Genomic DNA, 16,017 nt, shown 5'->3' on the forward strand with positions numbered 1-16,017 from the left:
CTAGGTGTTCCCAGCACACCCTCACTACGCGTTTAGGTGCACCGGGTCTCTAGGTTTCCCCAATCTTATTCAATTCAATTCAATTCAATTCAATTCAATTCAATTCAATTTCTTTATTGTCCCTCAAGGGGAAATTAGTTTAGCAGCAGGAGGATAAAAATAAACAGAACAATACTATAAAATAATAATAACAATAATAATGATAGAAAGTTCAAGGACAATTATTTGCCATTAAGGAGACAAGACGCAGTAGGGATAAAAGAGACCTGGAGTCTTTTAGTCCTCCTCAGAGGTACTCTAAAACGGCGACTGGAAGGCAACAACTCAAACTCACTGTGAAGTGGATGGTTCACACAATTAATAATAGAATGAGCCTTTCTAAGCACATTTCTATTGTAAATGGCCAAAAGTCCATCTTGCCAGCGCCCTGAAATTTTGCTAGCAGTTTTTACCAGAAGTCCCAACCGATTCTTATTCTTCACCGTCAGGTTACCAAACCAGGCAGCGATACAAAAAGACATCACAGATTCGATAAAACTTCTATAAAACAAGGACAACATCTCAGATGAGACATTAAAAGATCTCATTTTTCTTAAAAAGAACAGTCTTTGTTGAACTTTTTTAGTAGTGGCATCAGCATGAGATTCAAAACACAGTTTATGGTCAAGTACCACACCTAGATATTTATAACTCTCAACGATCCCAATATCGGCAGTTTTAATGATAGTGGGTGATGAGCTATAAGAGGACTTCCTAAAATCAATAATCATGTCTTTAGTTTTTGACACATTAAGTGAAAGGAAGGACTCATCACACCAATTCACAAAATCATCTACAACCTGTCCATGGCCTGACTCATCCCCACTAGAAGACTGACGATTACTGTGTCGTCAGCAAACTTCAGGATGTGTCTGTTTGTGAAATTGCTGCGACACTCATTCGTGTACAGAATGAACAGAAGGGGAGAGAGGCAGCAACCCTGGGGTGATCCAGTGGAGGAGGAAAGCACATCAGAAAATACATGATTCACCCTCACACATTGTGACCTATTGATCAGAAAGTCTGTCACCCAGCCGACCAGACTAGTGTCAAGCTTGAAATGATTGTAAAGCCTGTCAGCAAGTAAGAGGGGTTGAATTGTATTAAATGCAAATAATAATCTTGCATGGGTGTGGGGGGCCTCAAGATGCTTATACAAGAGATGCAGGAGTGTGACAACAGCATCCTCCACACCTCTCCCTGCTCTATAGGCGAACTGGAAGGGGTCAAGATGGTGTTCAACCTGCATTAAAATCTCCTTCTTAATTATCTTCTCAAATGTCTTCATCACTAAAGAAGTCAGAGCCAGTAATGCTAGTTTTACCTTTCGTGTGTAGCCCTGCCATTGTTTTCATACCAAGCCAAGCTCTTTTGAGGTTGTTACTGCTGAGTTCTGCCTCAATCTTATTTCTGTACCTCATCTTGGCGATCTTTATTGCAGCCCTCACCTCCTTCCTCAATATTCTCATAGTGGGAACGTCTCCCTTGTTAAAAGCAATTTTCCTTTTAAGAATCAGATCCTTAATATCTTTAGAGAGCCACGGTTTGTTATTAGGGAAAGTCTTAAATTCTCTGACTGGAACCACAGAGTCTGCAAAAAGAGATGTAGCTACACACCACATCAGTGAGTTCATCCAAATCAGAAGTGCTCTCTTGAAACAAGGACCAGTCAGTGCAATCAAAACACCCCTGAAGGGCTACACAACTGTCTTTTGTCCAGACATTAGTCCGCTTCACTTCTGTAAGCAGGGAGGAGGTGAATAACATTGTGATCCGAAGAACCTAGCGCAGGTCCAGCCACAGACTTATATGCCGCCTTAATTGGTCCATAACACAAATCCAGCGTTTTGTTATTCCTTGTAGGACAAGTGACATATTGAAAGAAATTGTTCAGTGATTTCTTAAGATTACAATTGTTAAAATCACCAAGAATAAAATTAGGAGCATCCGGTGAGAGAGTCTGCAGATTGCGTACCACTTTAAAAATGGCATCGGCAGCAACTTTAACGTCAGCCTTAGGATGAATGTAAACAACAGTGACAAAAATTTGAGGGAACTCCCTCGGTAAGTAAAAAGGCCTGACAGATACTGAAAGGAGCTCGATGTCAGGAAGACACAACCGCTCCCGCACAGTAAAATTATTACACCAGCCCTGGTTGATATATAAACAAACCCCTCCTCCGTGAGATTTGCGTGTTACTCCACAGTTCCGATCCAATCTGACAGGGGTCCCAAAGCCGCTGATTCGCAGTGAAGTGTCACTGTCCATATCGGTCAGCCACGTCTCGGTAAGCACCATCAGACAAGCCTCCCTGTATTCCCGTAGATGAAGCACATTTCCTTGTAATTCATCCGTTTTGTTCCTAAGAGATTGGACATTGGCCAGAATCATAGAAGGCAGAGGAACACGATTCTTCCTCCGAAGTTTTCTTACACGCTGACGCACGCCGCCTTTCTTTCCGCGTTTTCTCAAGCGGCGGGGCTTTCCAAAATTAGTCTTTGACCGGGAAAATAAATCCTCACCAAGAATCACATCTGTCCGAGCATTAGAAGAGTCGTAGATAGACAAACAGGACCACCGTAATCCAAGTAGTTCTACGCGTGTATAAGTGATTGTCAGTGAGAGTGAATGACTCCAGGTGAATATCGCCAACAACAATAAAACTAAGGTGTAGAAGATCTCCATCTCGGCAAAAAGTTAAAACCACGGTTAAGAACAGAGTTAAAACAAAGTTAAAAAGAAAAAGAAAAAGAGAAAGAAAACGCCAATAAACACCTGCTGCAGGTCGCCACAAGAGCAGCGCCTTCGCCCTGTTGTTATATATAAGACAAGAATATAAACAGTACATTTGCATAATGACTGAAACCAGCCCACAAAACACTACGTCCAGATGAACAGAATCAACTTTTGGAGATTTACTTACCTGGATGATTGAGCATGCATCAAGAAGTCTTTATTTACAGTTCTGACATTCAGTGGGAAACAACACAAAGTTTCATGAGTGGGGGAGGTAGTAGAAAAACTGGGTGTTTCTCTCTAAGTGTGAGCGTTTAAATCAAAGGAATCATCTAAACATTTGTTAAACAGGTGTCACTAGGTCCTCTGAGCAAATAAACTTCTTTAATATTATCAGCTAAACATTAACCAGACCCATCTAGAGGAAGCTAACTGTCACTGCAAATGGATTTCTCGCAATGAAATGATCTGCAACATTTGCTGCCTCTCATTGTTGTCTTACTGTGATCAAACAACAACAGGTTAGATGATACGGGCCTAAATGTATTAGCACAGCGAAGCTTGTTACTGGTGCTGCTCACAACACGGGATGGCGCATTGTGTTAGCCGAAAGCACGCTCTGCTGATTGCAGCATTTATCTGATGGGAGACGATGGAAGTGTTGTATGTGTGTATTTGTGTGTGTGAGATGCATGCATGAATCTGTTTATGTAAATATCTTGGAATTTGGTTCACAGTTCACCAACTGTGAATCCGGTATGTCCTGACATGCAGCTGTCTTTAACACACAAATCACTTTTTCTACCAGTGACAAGACAATTTCTTCGAGTTTTGCTCGGCTCACATCAAAGAGGGAAAACAAGTTCAAAGCTTGTTTACCAGTATTTTCTTCATATTTTCCAGCCACACTGGATGTTACTTAAATAGGATCATTTCCCTCTATACAACAAAAGGAATTCAGAGCTGCAAAAAAATGTAATAGATACTGATGCTTCACCTTAGCTAATCCACTTGCTGGTACTTGTTTGCGCAGACTTTTCTTCCTGCTATAATAAGCAGGAGACATTGCTTGTATAGGTCTCATCTGTCACCCACAGCTTCTCTTATGGATTTTCCTGTTTTGATCCTTGCCATCTGTGCCGCTTCCTCTCTCATTGCTTTTCTTCCAAAGTCGACATCTTGAACAATTCATTCTTAGCCACAGATTTACTGGATGCAGAGTAATTATCAAACTATTCTTGCACAGCAGTGGCATATTTTTAGTGTCTACACTGCAAAAGGTAAACTTTCCATCTGTGCTTTGGGAAAACCTACTAAAAAACACTCAGACAATTTGGTCCAGAGGGAAACAAATTTACCCCAAAGACAGAAATAAAACGGCTAAAGCTCCCTTGATATTGTCATCCTGGCATGAAAAAATAGCAAAGCTCTTCCACGGGCAGTAAACATGAAACTAAAAACATTATGCTGAGTGAGTTTATAGCAATAAGTGCACACTTTCTGGGTTAACACTGCCAGGGCTGTAATGGAGTAAATCTCTTTTTGGTAGGAAAGGTCAAGCATAAAAATGAGCTAAATTAGTCAATGCTGCCGCAGCTCCAGTAGTGTTTTCTTAAATTTCATCACTCAGTGGTTCAGGGGGTTTTACCCATGAAGTGATTTTTCATAAATATTGATTATTTTGGAGGCGATTGTATTGTTTTGTCCTGCTCTTGTTCTTCAGAAAAAATAACAATAACAAGACGCAGTTTCATCAATTCATCATTGAAAAGTCATAGGGGACAACATTAACAGTATTACGATTATTTTTTGTCTCCTTTTCAGTGTGCAGTGACTGCAGTTTCATGGCAGCTCACTAGCCGAATGCACCAACACACGTATGTACGCACACACACACACACACATGCTCGCACGGGCAATGGAAAGTTTATACAATCCAGTGAAGTGCATAAGAAAAAAGGATGGCTGCTAAAGAACAAAAAAAATGATGCACAGCCCATTGCAGGCACCGCCAGCTGGGTACAGAATTAACTACATTTTATCACTTGTCTCCTCTTAATCAACTGAAGCTAACTTGGCTGAAGCTCCCCCTCATTGTGCCAGACACCATGTCACATCAGCATTCCTCATTCCCTCCTAAAAACTTACAATTAAAACCAGATCTACCCCTGGCCATGTGTGGCTCTTTGAGCGTGTGTTTCAATACTCGCCAGTGTCTGTTGCTGCCTTACATGACCAAGTCTATGCTGCTGTGTCAGGGTTTCCCTAGTACAGATATATTATATCTTTCTTCCAGACATAATTGGGACTGGTCTCCACCAGTACAGAGTGGTACGGCTGCTAACCGCAGTCATTCCTGTCTCCCTGCCTTCGCCACACACACATGTGCACCAGGCACCAGCCTTGCACAACTACACCAGCAAGTGAATAAGAAACAAAAAACCTGGAATGTAGCTGGACCAGTGCTCTTGCACTTCAGCGATGAGATCCAACGTAATTAAAACATCTGAACGTACAGCAGTAAAGCATTCTTGTTACAACAGCACACATACTGTAGACTCAGCGACTGGATAGCTGCTTGTCTCGCATGATGACCAAAATTTTGTAAATGTAAATGTTAAATGTTAAGTGAAGGGTCTGCTGTTAAGACTTTAAAAGGAAACCCCCACCTCTGTTATGCACTTCACACTGTAATGGCAGAATGCTCTCCAATGGGTGTGCTTCAGTGCTGTAATTTACTTTTTTTGTACAACCCTTTTTTCTGTATTTGTCTTTTCAGTTGGTGATTTCACACATTTTTCCAGTATGCCCTACTGAGAAAGTTGTATTATTTTTGGTGTGGTTAAAAACAGTGTGCATTGGTTAGTACAAAGGGTTTTTTTTTGTTTTTTAATCATGGAAGAAAAAGTAAGGATGCATGCAGAACAATACCACAGAGCAGCACGCCTGTTGTTTAAAAGATCTCAAATTACCTCTCGAGAGTGTTGTATTTCCCAAGCACTTGGCAACACTTCCACAAAGATGCAAGGTGTTGCTGCATTGAATTTCTGTTGATAAATCCAATGTTACATCATTTTGCATCTCTGGTTACTCTATATACTAACCATAAGAAGATGTTCTGTCTTTTTCCATCTGTTAAGATCATTAAGTAATCATTAGCTGAATGTATAAAAGGTCTGTTTGTTATTAATCAATTACATAATCATGCTTATAAAGTAGATTCAGCTGTAAGACAACACCCCTAATGTTATCACTGATTGCCGTTTTTGGAGTCGGGCTACTGGAAATCTATAAAATAAGCACAGTACTCTTGCATTGTATTCTGCTTTGCACCAAAATCTGTTTCATTCTCGGCTGTAATTGCTCGACTACTCTATTTCCACAACATTGACAGTTGCCACCCATTAAACCAAAGAAATGATCTTAAAGACATTTATATACACACAGTAAAGAGTAGCCCCTTTCAAACATAAAAAGCTGAATATAGCAGCTGTAAATGGTTGCTATTTAGCCATGAGGTTATGAATACTTGGTCCAATTTGTATGCCATTAATAATTATTTGAGTAAGGGTAAGAGAAATGCCACCAATATACAAATAAAGCAGATCAAGTATATCAAAGTGCACTAACAACAACTATTTAATTGTCTTTAGGGTGAAACTTTCCTTTGAAAAACCAAATGAGATTTGCCCAGACTTGAAAGTCATTTCACACATAAAGTGTGGTTACAAACTGGTCCCCACGGTGGAAGATATCCCTGCGTGGTGGATATCACGTTCCACTAGACATTTTCTGACATGCACACGTCATTAAGGTAATCAAAGAATCACTGTGTCCTAGCTCTAGCGGGAGCCATAAGAAATATCCCACCATATAGAATAGTTTCCTGTTCTGACAAGATACCACAGCTGAAGGAGGGAAACCCAACACCCACCTGCAAATGCAAATAACACACAGTCACACATGGTGAGAGGAGGCCCTGAGATCTCGATGAATATGTGTATATATATATATATATATATGTTTGGGTTCGCTATCAGAGGCCTGGGCCTGAGAGCTTGAGGGTCCCGCTCAGTATCTTAGCTGTTCCTGGAAGTCCCGAGGTCAAAATGGGAGATGCCCTCAAGGGTGGTGAAGAATAACCGAGCTAAGATCCTGTGGGACTTCCAGATACAGACGGACAAACCGGTGGTGGCTAACCAACCGGACATAGTGGTGATAGACAAACAGAAGAAGACGGCCGTAGTGATCGATGTAGTGGTTCAGAATAACAGCAACATCAGAAAGAAAGAACACGATAAGCTTGAGAAATACCAAGGGCTCAGAGAAGAGCTCGAGAAGATGTGGAAGGTGAAGGTAACAGTGGTCCCCGTGGTAATCGAAGCACTAGGTGCAGTGACTCCCACGCTAGGCGAGTGGCTCCAACCGATCCCAGGAACAACATCGGAGACCTCTGTCCAGAAGAGCGCAGTCCTAGGAACAGTTAAGATACTGCGCAGGACCCTCAAGCTCCCAGGCCCCTGGTAGAGGACCTGAGCTTGAAGGATAAACCGCCCGCAGGGGCGTGCTGGGAATTCCCCCCCCCCCCCCCCCCCCAAATATATATATATGTATTTTAGATAAAGTTTAAAACTGACTATATAGATTTCAAGCAGGCCTTTAATATATCTGGCTGCAAGAAAGCAAACTGTGTAGCTTTTATAAGCTGCTGGGAAACTGAAGCCCCCTTCTAAAAATGACTTTGCAAATCATTAAGGTATTTGAACCTAAATCTTAAAAAAAGAAAAACACCTTATTGAATTTGTGACAACAAAGAAACAGAAATAAGCTTTGGCTCAAGATATTCATAAAGTCCTCTTCACAAAGCTGGGTCACTAGCTTTAGCATAATATGGATAAATCACCTAAATTACTCCCACTTGGCTGAGTAAGACAGAGAGAATGGATAGAGCGATATAGAAGTTCAGTTTGGCAGGCAGCGACTCTGGTAAGGTCAAACCACCTTCAGACTGGATGGCTGTTTGGTTTTAGTAGGAAGAAAACAAATGATGTTGTGTTTCAGCTTTCTCTGTCTCTGTAGGGTGCTTTAAGGTTTAGAGATCTTGCCATTAGAACAGAAAATGTGGTAAGGGATGAGCTTTTGAACTCTGTTATATTATCACCTCTTAGGCAACTGTTTGCTAGCAAGTTCCTATCATGTAGATACAGAAATATGTCTTCATTTTGGAGTCAAATTTCCTGCCACCTCCTCATTGTAGGTCTACTCTTACTTTCCTTTTAAGACTGCTTTTGCCTCTAAAGATTCATTAAGCTATAGATTGTTTTTTCCTCTGTGTAGCTGTTAAATGATTCACTGTGTTCATTAGCTTGCCACTAACATGTATCTGCTGAGGTGCTAGGCTAAAAGTATTTGAAAACTGACAAAAAATGCACTAATACAGATAGGTGAACCAATAAGCTCTGTAAAGCTGTAAACCTTTTCAAACATTCATATCTAAAATATTGATTTTTAGTGTTTTGATGTTTATTTTTATGCTAGTGTTTCAATAATTACTACCTAACCCTTTAAGAAAATGCTATATTACACGGTATTGCATGATTTCATTCGCTACGTTATTTTCCTAGCCTTGAGCTTTATGTCAATATTCCATATGCTCAAGATATTTTATTTGCATCTTATCCAATTCACTAATCCGATACACCAGTCAGCACTCATCACACCTCTTCCACAGCTGGAGCCTCACCGCATGCCAAGTGGCCTGAGTGTGCCTTCTGAGTGAATCCTGATATTTAGTACTGTGCATTGTGTCTTCATACTCTAAGCTCTGACGTTCTATTGTGCTACTTTTAATTGTATGTGGCGATTCTGGCATTGTTGCATGTGTAGATTCAGTGTGTGTTGCAATCACTACAAATAAATGCACATGCTATGCAAAAAAGCTTTTATAAATGAGTAGATAAACACAGCAAAAATGCAGATGCTTCCACACAGGTGCACTACATGGTACAATTAAACAATTATCATCCAATCATGCAATGTAGCATGTATAAAACTGCTGAGCATGCTCAAGTGATTCTGATTCTGTGTCAAGATAGCATAAGAAAAAAAACTAAGGGACTTAAAGAGGGGGCACAGATGGCAGGAGTCACAAAGAATATCCAACTGAGTAGAGTTTCATTAAGAAATTCAGTCTGCATTACAACTATCAGAAAGACATCAGTAATCAGTGTTGAACATAGAACATATGTGATAAACATGATGCTTGTGTGAGTGTGATGTGTAGCAGAATGAAAGCAGAAGATCTGTTCCTCAGGTGACTGAGAATATGTTTGCAGGACGTGATCAGACTGTCAGCAAGAACAGCCCTGACAATTACATAGAGAGGGATATTAGATGGGTTGCAGTGTATAAACCCCTCATTACAAAGATGAATGCACATTTGACAGTTCAGTGGTGCAAAAAAAAGCTTAGGCACTGGTCTACAGAGATGTGGCTACATCCAGATGAATTATTTTCATTGTGTTCTTGACAAGTGAGTGAGAGCGTTTGTGGTAGGCCTGAACGCTTGACCCCTACACCGAAAATTATCTTTAAGGTGAGCGCTCTTTTCCAGGATGATAGCGCCCCATCCATAGATCACATAGGGTCATCAAATGGTTTGATGAGTATGAAAATGTGGATTGTTTGCTATGGCCTTTGCAGTCACCTCATAACCATACAATTGAACATTTATGGAAGATTCTAAACAAGTTAGATAATCAAAATACCAAATTAGGGAATGCTGGAAGAATGATGTTTCAGTCCTAAAGCAGAGTTCCAAGAAAACTGGAGAACCAGGTACAGCTGTTCTTGTGGCACATGGTGGCCTTACACCATACTAAGGTACTTTGTTTTTCTAGTAATTTGTCACCTGTCTCTAAACGAGTCTCACTAAATAACTACAATCCTGTACCACTGTGAACAAATAAGCAAGAAAATTGCAAACCAACTGACATGCACTTAAAACAAAAGGCACAGTAAAAATGAAGTACTATTCTCTTCTGTGGGTGATTCATCAATACAGTCACAGTCTTTCTAACTTTGTCTCTCTGTCTCTCATTCTCCCTCTCTTTCTATAACTCAGTTTTATTTGCATCACTCTGCATAATGCACAACAGCACATACGTCCCCAGGGCCTTTTTTATTACGTAAACCTGTTGCAAGAGGAGTCACAGCAGCGCTTTTACAACATCCATCAAAACAGGGGCAAGAATGTCTTAGAGTGGTTACGGATGTATTGGTTAAAAGGCAGTGAAGTCAGAATACTATTAGACTTGTCCATTGAATTCAGATATTTTCAAAGACACCAGACAAAAAGTATTATTAACACTTGAAAAGTCTGGGTACTCTGTAATAGAATCAGCTGCTATACCCAGTAAATAAAATTCCTCGCTCTGGGTGAAAAGAACAGAAACTCATCTCTGCATAGCATCACTGCAGGCAGAGCCCCCTTTACTGAAAGAGTGAATAACTCAACCCAGGGATGCTGTGCTCACCCATTTTGAACAAAACAGCCACATACAGTATGAGAAGTATATGAGAGAACAGCAGCTCCAGTCTAACTTTGCACAGAGGACAAACGAGGCAATCTGGACAAAAGGGGATCACAGTTTCACACGAAGACCAACTGGTCAGTGTTCAATTGCTTGCAGCGCCAGTACTCTTGAAAAGCACTATTCTAGCTGCAGGAATCCCTTCCTCCTGTCACTTAAAGTTTCACAGTTCTTTGAGGAGGCAGGAGCTGCAGGAATCGTGCAGAAAGTGAAACTGAGAGAATGCAGCCTACTTATCTATATAAATCTTCAATGTTCTGACATTTGTGCAGTCTGTTATTGATTTTAAAACCTGCTGTGGGGAGAGAGAAGTAACTCTGCAAGTGGCATAATTTAAAATGTGTACATGTATGAATGCAAAGTGGAAAGGGGGTTCTTGTTAAATTGACCTGCTTTATCCTTAACTTACCATTTGCATTCTTCCCGCAGATCAGGTGTTGCCAGGGTTGCAAAGAGCCCCATATCTCTGCATCACTGTTAACGGCCTGCTCCAGGATCTCCACAGTAAACTTGGGGATCCCGTTATCCCGCTCCAGCAGCGCACTGCGCAGCACCCGCGCGTACACATCACGGAAGAGGTTTTCCATGCACGCGGCCAGGTAGATCGCCGCGTGCTCATGGATCCTGACTGCTACCCTGCTGTCGACCATCCACCTGAAGAACTTCCCCACGTTAAAGATGAGTCCGCATCGCGCCGACTTGCCGCGGGTGAACTTGTCGTCCTCTGTGCTCATATTGTACAGTGACAATGCACTGAGGGCCCCGCTGATGCAGTTCATCGACACGGTCCACGCCAGGACCATCTTTATGGCACTTTGGATCTCATATTTGGTACATTTGGCGTAGCGCAAACTCAAGCGCTGCGCCTCCTTGGCGACCCTGACCAGGGCCCGGCTGACCAGAACCGAAAGCCTGTGCAGGACGTCCTGCTGTGGTGTCGGCAGGCTCATCTCCTCGTCCTTGCTCAGAGCGCTCGCCACTTCCCCGAGGCTCCACGGCACATCCTCAAGCTCGGGTAGTTTAGCGCATTGCCCGGTGCACTCCAGGATCTCGGCGTCTTCGACCAGGACCGTGTTAACAGTGTCCAGACTGTTGTGTCGACTGTGCATCGAGTCGGTTAAATGCCAATAATTCCCTCCATGTGCCTCTGAGCAGCACAGCGACGCACTGGAAGACCTGAAGGAGTCGGCGGCTCCACCATAACCCGAGTCTAGCGTCAAATCCTCCAGGGTCCTTGCTACTGACTTGCTACTCCTTGCCATAACTGCGCTTCATACTGTAAAAAGAGGGCTTGGAAAAAGTGGGGGAAAATACCGACGAAGACGCAGTGTGGATACACAAGCGCCTTCCACGAGCTTGTCAACTGAAATGTTTTATTCTTTTCCCTTTTCTTTTGTTTTCTTTTGGAACTGTCCATGCAGGCATAAAGTTAAGAGTAGTATCTCCCTACAGTGCATCAACAGTCATACAGTGCCGTTCAAGCGCAGAGGCTGACAGATGGAGGCGGGACCGGAGAAAACAGAGCGCAGCTGTCAACCAATGGACTCTCGGGAAGAATCAGCAAAGCGTTTTAATTGGATCAATAAAAAAACCCATCGATATAGCTCCTGATAAAGATTGTTAATATGAATACAAACAGTAAAGGATGGGAGTACTCCGCTCATTTCCCCCCTTTCTGTCGTCTACTCCTTATAAAAGTTTGCTTCCTCAAAACTCTTGAACCGCACATCCTGTAAAATGACCAGTCAGACAAAAGACACAAATTGCACTGAATAATATATATTTTAATATAAAAGCAACTGCTTTTATGTAACTGTGTTTAGAGGACAAACCGGCCAGAGGCACAGACTTTTCAGTTATTTTCTGAGGGCCCATGTCTGATCGTAACATGACTCAAGACCATTAATAATAGATTGCATGCATAATGTATCCTTCTCTGTTCCTCTGGAGGAGAACTCGTTGAAAAGATCGGAATTACTTTCAAGGTCATTATCTCGGATCCCTCAGGGTCTAACGTTAGTTTCTGCGTTTAGTTTTTTGCCCTTCCCATGGGCCATCACGGCTTTGCAGGATCTGCATGAATACATTAAATAAAGCAACACCGAGCGATACACTGTAGAAGTATTCTTTACTTTGGAGTAACAGCGATGATCGTGCATTTACAGTAACAATGTAGGCTAATGAAAGAAATGTAAGGCTGACAAAAAATAAGGTTCGGGTTCAGTGTAACAAAAAATGGTTGAGTGTAATTAACCTAAACTGGTGGTATTTACATTTTAGTTGCAGTACTTTCTGCACTGGACAGCAGCTTGGAGCAACAGTGAACCCTGGTGTTAGCTAATAAAACTTCAATTTATTGAGATTGACATTTTAAAACAATCACAAGCTCCAACAACAACTTCATCACACAACTAGGATTGGACGATGACTGCTTTGTACAATTAATGTGGCAATGTAACATAAACCTGTGCGGCATAGTGGTCCATATTAAAATGCACCATGCTGCATTTGGCAGGATAACACCCACAGTTCTCCAGTCACTCCCAATCTATATTATTAAGTACACCTAGTTTGCAAAATCCCTAATTAATGTGGGACCAAAAGCTTTTCCATTTAAAGAGATGAAGGAGCTTGGTTAATAAGCTACCCTGATGCACACAGAACTGACTTTCTGATTATTATTATAGTACTTTAACTTGTTATTATAAAGTAAAACCTCCTTCTGAGGCATTCTGATTTCGTTTTTGTGTCTTTGCCAACACATAACTGCATGTCACAGCATTTTAGCACATATTTTCAAGTCAATATTATGCAAAGTCATTATTAATTAATTCATAAAATCAGTGCTCAGTTAAAATATATATTTTATTAAGGTAAATACAGTATATACAAGCATATGATGTAGATATTTCTGAAAAGCATAATCCTGTATTCTGTGATTATGGGATGTGAGCAAACAAAGTCATATTTCTACAAAACCACACGTTAAAGCTGTCTTATGATCTCTCTCTCTGGTCCTCATGTAAATGGGGTAATATCCTTATATAGAGAGGTTTTAAAAAATGTTCAACAGCCCAGAAGAAAAGCAAACTGGTTGAGATGATTTAGAAACACATTAAATGTAACCGAAATGAGAAGCGGCTGTATCAGTAACAATGAGGAATCTTGTGCTCTTGGGCCACTGTGATGTGGCCTGATGTAGATTAAGGGTTAGATCAAGATCAAGTATGCATGCTCTTCTTCTTCTTCATCCTGTCACACATTTTGGAAGGCTGCACACACATTAAATGTTTACTGCAGTATATGTCCTCTTTCTCCAAGTTCACTGAGAAAAACAGAGCAAAAGGCTGATTGATTTGTGTCTGCACTATAACCTTCATGATTGGTCTATAGCTGCTCTACAAAGGGAAAAACCTGCATTGCTCAACCTTTGTGTTTAAAAGCAAAGTAGATTAACTGATTAAAACTACTGAAGCTCAGAACATTTAAAATCACATCACAGCTTCGTGTCCAGTTAAATAGATTATCATAGGCTCAGATAGCTCTAATAAAACAAAAAGGAAGATTAAGACAGAAAAACCTCAAAGTTTGTGAAAACTGACTCAAAGGCAAAAACGTTAAAGTGCACTTTGATCCTCTACAAAAACAATTTCTGGTTAATTCTGCCATCTAGTGGCAATTTGTATAAGTGTAATGGGATGTTTTTGACTGCATCCCCACCACCCTTTTCAACATAATTATTAGAGTAACCTAACTTTCTTATAGCCAGAGAAATCTTTAGGCTTCTCTGATTTTACAGTAATTTTTCAAATCTTAGCAGAGAATGAATGATGGAAAATAACTTTTTTTCAGGAATGTTTGATGCATATCCTTGAGAAGCCAGAAGGTCACAGTGGAAAAAGCCATCAGACATTGGAAACAATTACTTTTCAATGCACTCAGTAAAAAATACAGACAGACAAGCAAAAAACAAACAAATACTTTGACTGTATAATTGTGAAAAGCATTGCACGCCTTAACCACACTCCTGTGGTTTTCCTGCACATACTGTAATTTTCTCCAGAAGACAGAGATGTGCAACCAAGGACTTCTAAAGCAAGCAGACAGAAAAACAAACGGTCAGAAAGTGACAGAAATTCCTCTCATATCCACACCTATAACAGAACAGCTAAAGTCCAGACTTTGCTCCCTTACATTAAGATTTACTTTCTTTTTTATTTTCTGTTTCACTGAGCAGGATTTTTCAAGCTGTTTTCCCCTTAGAAAGCAGAAACAGAAATGCTCAGGTGTAATGTACTTTAAAAGCCATGGCTTTTAATCTTATCATGCATGCATTTTCTCATGCATGCACGATACTTAGGGAAAAAAAGGAGGCATATTGCACAGCTTCACAGATCTGGTTGTGCGACAATGATATAACTTGTCATTCTGCCCCAGGGTGATACAACATGTTCTTCTTACCGAGCACAGTGTGCTATCTTTGCTCCAACCCTGACATTTCTGTGGCATGCAATATATCCCACAGAAATTATTTATTCAAAAGATTTATTTTTGTTCTTTAAACAAAACCTGTTAACAAGTTAAATTAAACTTCTATTGCTTGAATTTACACCTAAAATTCAATAACCTGAGTGAAATATCCTTCGATAACCATTCCATCATTAAACCAAAGGTCAAAATGATCATCCTTCTGATTTTTCCAATTGATAATAACAAAATGTAATTTACCATTAATGACACTCTAACAAATGTATGAGGCTGCCTCTTCCTATAATTACAAACAGGGTTACAGTAAAAACAAACAAACAAAGTAATTACATAACGTATAACATTTTAAAATCTACCAGATAGACTATCAAAAACTTAGAAATGAATACCTCTTAACACCTTATTTTAATCTAGTCTTGATATAGTAACCCTGTACCTCACTCAGAGCCAAAGGATACCCAGTTATGACAAATGTACACCAGAGCCCTGCTAGGAGTATGATCTATGTGGGTCCAGTTTTGGTTATTTAATAAAAGTGTCATTTAATTCAATTAAATCACAACTATTGTGTAAGTTTGTACTTTATCATTAAAAAATGATAACGTACGTCATCACCTCAAAGTTTTGCTCACTGTGAAATGAACAGTTTGTCAAGTCAAATGTGTGATATCAAAAAAATTTCACTGTGCACTCTAATGTGGCATTAGCAACCCACGTGACCAACAGCTACATTGCTTTTGCCAGAGTGTAAATTGCCAGTATTATTTAAAGGGTATGTTCAACTTATTTGCCCAGTTTTCATGTAATGCCAGTGTCGTTTTACAGACTTTAGACACAACTGCCATGAAATTAAGACAAAATTCAAATAAAACTTGCAATTTCTTTATTGTAATCAAAGTTGTCACACAAAAACGATCTAATTTCTGTCCAAACCAATTAGAGAAGCTCTGTGCAATAGTAATAGTAGTACCTAACTCTACAGCAAATGTTATGTATTAACAACTGCTGATGTCATGTCACATCTTAAGTTTTTATGTAATTTAACGTGGCTCACGGGGTACACATTGGTTAAGAGATTACCGCTGATGATGACAATGGGCGGGGTTAGTTATGTCCGACCAAACGCACGGTTGCGGCGCGGTCACGAGAAAGAATCGAGCA

The 16,017-nt window shown here is 40.4% G+C and overlaps 1 protein-coding gene across 4 annotated transcripts in view; it reads right to left on the reverse strand.

The window, feature by feature from the left end:
- The window catches only part of abtb3b (ankyrin repeat and BTB domain containing 3b), an 80,382-nt gene extending 68,499 nt beyond the window's left edge, over positions 1–11,883 (reverse strand). For 2 of the 4 annotated variants that reach the window (XM_085281650.1, XM_085281649.1), the window contains exon 1: positions 10,778–11,882. In XM_085281650.1, the coding sequence (XP_085137776.1) occupies positions 10,778–11,630 (853 nt within the window). In that variant the 5' untranslated portion in view covers positions 11,631–11,882. Of the gene's footprint in view, positions 1–10,777 lie in introns of all 4 variants that reach the window. The other 2 variants (XM_085281652.1, XM_085281651.1) reach the window with 1 other exon arrangement.
- Positions 11,884–16,017: the final 4,134 nt, after the last annotated feature.

Source organism: Mchenga conophoros, linkage group LG7 (assembly GCF_057382185.1).
Source record: "Mchenga conophoros isolate Kocher_MC1m ecotype Shallow Benthic linkage group LG7, M_conophoros_male_GT1.1, whole genome shotgun sequence".
Classification (NCBI taxonomy): domain Eukaryota; kingdom Metazoa; phylum Chordata; class Actinopteri; order Cichliformes; family Cichlidae; genus Mchenga; species Mchenga conophoros.